At 39.8% G+C, this 2,374-nt stretch overlaps 1 protein-coding gene across 1 annotated transcript; it reads right to left on the bottom strand.

The window, feature by feature from the left end:
* Positions 1-687: 687 nt before the first annotated feature.
* LOC145823634 (putative mitochondrial protein AtMg00860) lies at positions 688-1,536 on the bottom strand. The gene is made up of 2 exons (XM_082923119.1): positions 1,172-1,536; positions 688-880 (listed from the first exon to the last, which is right to left on the bottom strand). Exons 1-2 carry the CDS (start codon positions 1,534-1,536, stop codon positions 688-690), a joined length of 558 nt encoding a protein of 185 aa, XP_082779245.1.
* Between the last annotated feature and the right edge of the window lie 838 nt (positions 1,537-2,374).

Below are 2,374 nucleotides of genomic sequence, written 5' to 3'. Positions count from 1 at the left end.
GTAACCCATCATTTTTACTCGAAAGTGAACTTTAGGACCAAAACGATGCGCTCCGCATATCCCGGAATGGGCTTCTTCCATGGCTTGTTGAGCTTCATCATCCCCTAAGCAACGAAAAAAAATTCTTTTAAATGATCGTCAACATAAAGTTCCCTTGTAGAAGATGAATCGAGGAGCTCAATGTTTTATTTCAGTTCTATGGCGGGGATCATCATGGAGTTTCCTGTGTTCAAGGTAGTCTATAACTGGCATTCTCTAATCTTCGACTCAATGGCTAGTATTGAAATTGCGTTTGTTTCTACAACGCTACATTCCAACAACTGTGGCAGTACTCATCGTTGGCATTTAGGGACACTAACTTGTTCACCTTCTAACAATGCTAGTGTAGTTAGTAGATTGGCAAGTGCATTAGCCATGCGATTCTCTTCCCTTGGAACATGTTCGAGTACCGCCCCCCAAATTTTTCAATGAGATGAGTTACATACTAGAAATATGGGACTAAATTGTCTTCTTGACTTCATAATCCCCTCGAAGCTGATTAATTATTAACTTAGAATCCCTATAGACATCTAGGTCAACAATTTTTAACTATGTTGCCATTTGTAAACCAATGATTAAGGCCTGGTACTTAGCAACATTGTTTGAGCACTTTTTGCCAAAGAAAAATGAGTAAGGCAAAATGTACCTCTATGGTGAAACAAAAACGACACCTGCTTCTGCCCCTTCCTTCCTTACAGCCCCATCAAAGAACATCATCCAAGGTTGTAGGATTTCTATGAACAATACATTTTCATCGAGGAATTCCTCAGAAATTTCCCAATCAACGGAGATGGGATGGTCGGCCAAGAAGTCTGCAAGGGCTTGTCCTTTCACCACTTTTCTTGGTATGTAAATTATCTCAAATTCATTAAAGATGAGGGACCATCTCGCTAAGCATCCTTAGAGGATTGGCTTAGACATGACATACTTTATTAGGTCGGCTCTTACAGCGAGATACAATCTATGGGCTTGAAAATAATGTCTCAATATGTGAGAGGCAAAAACAAGCACTATACACATCTTCTTAATGGGTGAGTACTTGAGTTCATTTTCAGTTAATCTGCGACTCAAGTAATAGAGTGCTTGCTCTTTATTTTCTTTGTTATTTTGGGCCAGCATGGCTTAAAGAGACTTTTCTTGAGCAACAATGTAAAGTATCAATGGTTTCTCCAGAATAGGAGCTCCTGATACTGGAGGATGAAGCAAGTATCTCTTAATACTATCGAAAGAATTTTGACATGCTTGATCCCAAACAAATGGAGCCTCATTTTTCATCAGTCGACTGAAAGGTTGACAACGCCCTGCAAAGTTTGAAATGAATCTGCGAATATATGCCAAGCGACCTCGGAGGCTTCTAAGTTCCTTCAGGTTTTCTGGTGGTGGCATCTTTTGTATATCATCGATTTTGGACTGATCAACCTCAATGCCTCTATGTTGAACAATAAAGACAAGGAACTTTCCAAACGTACTTCCAAATGCGCATTTGATTGGATTCATTGGTTAAAGACTGTACGAAGGTCTTTTGTGTGGTATTCCTTTTTTTCAGTTTTGACAACCAAATCATCAACATAGCACTCAACAAATTTATGGAGCATGTCATCGAAGATCTTTTGCATGGCACGTTGATAGGTGGCACGGGCATTTTTCAGTCTGAAAGGCATCACTTTATAACAATAGATGCCTTTTATGGTACGAAATTGTCACGACCCGAACCCGCCCCTATGGGTTAAGGCCATAACCGGCCAGTAATCACGAGATTATCTACGGCCTCAAACCAAATACGACAAAACTCATCAGAGTAAAGGGGCCAAACGGAAGCAAATTTAAAACTTTGTCCGTAGAGCCGTGCTTATATGCACATCATAACATTCCACATTCACATATGTTAATAACTCACAACATAAAGTATAGTAGCATAAGGTTCTGTATAGACAGGATCATTCAAATCTAAGTCAGCCAAACCAAACTATACACAGACGTATACCGAAGTCCTTGCCAACATGGCAAAATACACAGAAAGGCAAAAGGGCGAAGACGTGTCTCGTGCGTGAGACGAAAGGGCTGACTCTTCAAAACTTTGGTTGTTCCAAATAGACTTCATTGAGGCTGGGTCTGGACCTCTCTTGGCTCACCTACAAACACATGAATGAGCGTGAGCGAAAGCCCAGTGAATAATATCAAATAAAGAATATACATTGGAACAATATACATCAAACGGCCTTGGGGCCAATTTATATTTCTAACTAATACATACATACATAGACATATGTAAGTTAAGTAACTGCAGTTCCAAACACATCGGGCTCGTTTGGTTTGATTTTCTGAAAAAAATTTG

This window comes from Camellia sinensis, chromosome 4 (assembly GCF_055761805.1).
Source record: "Camellia sinensis isolate YWXY chromosome 4, ASM5576180v1, whole genome shotgun sequence".
Lineage (NCBI taxonomy): Eukaryota > Viridiplantae > Streptophyta > Magnoliopsida > Ericales > Theaceae > Camellia > Camellia sinensis.
This window is presented reverse-complemented; position numbering and strand designations above follow the sequence as displayed.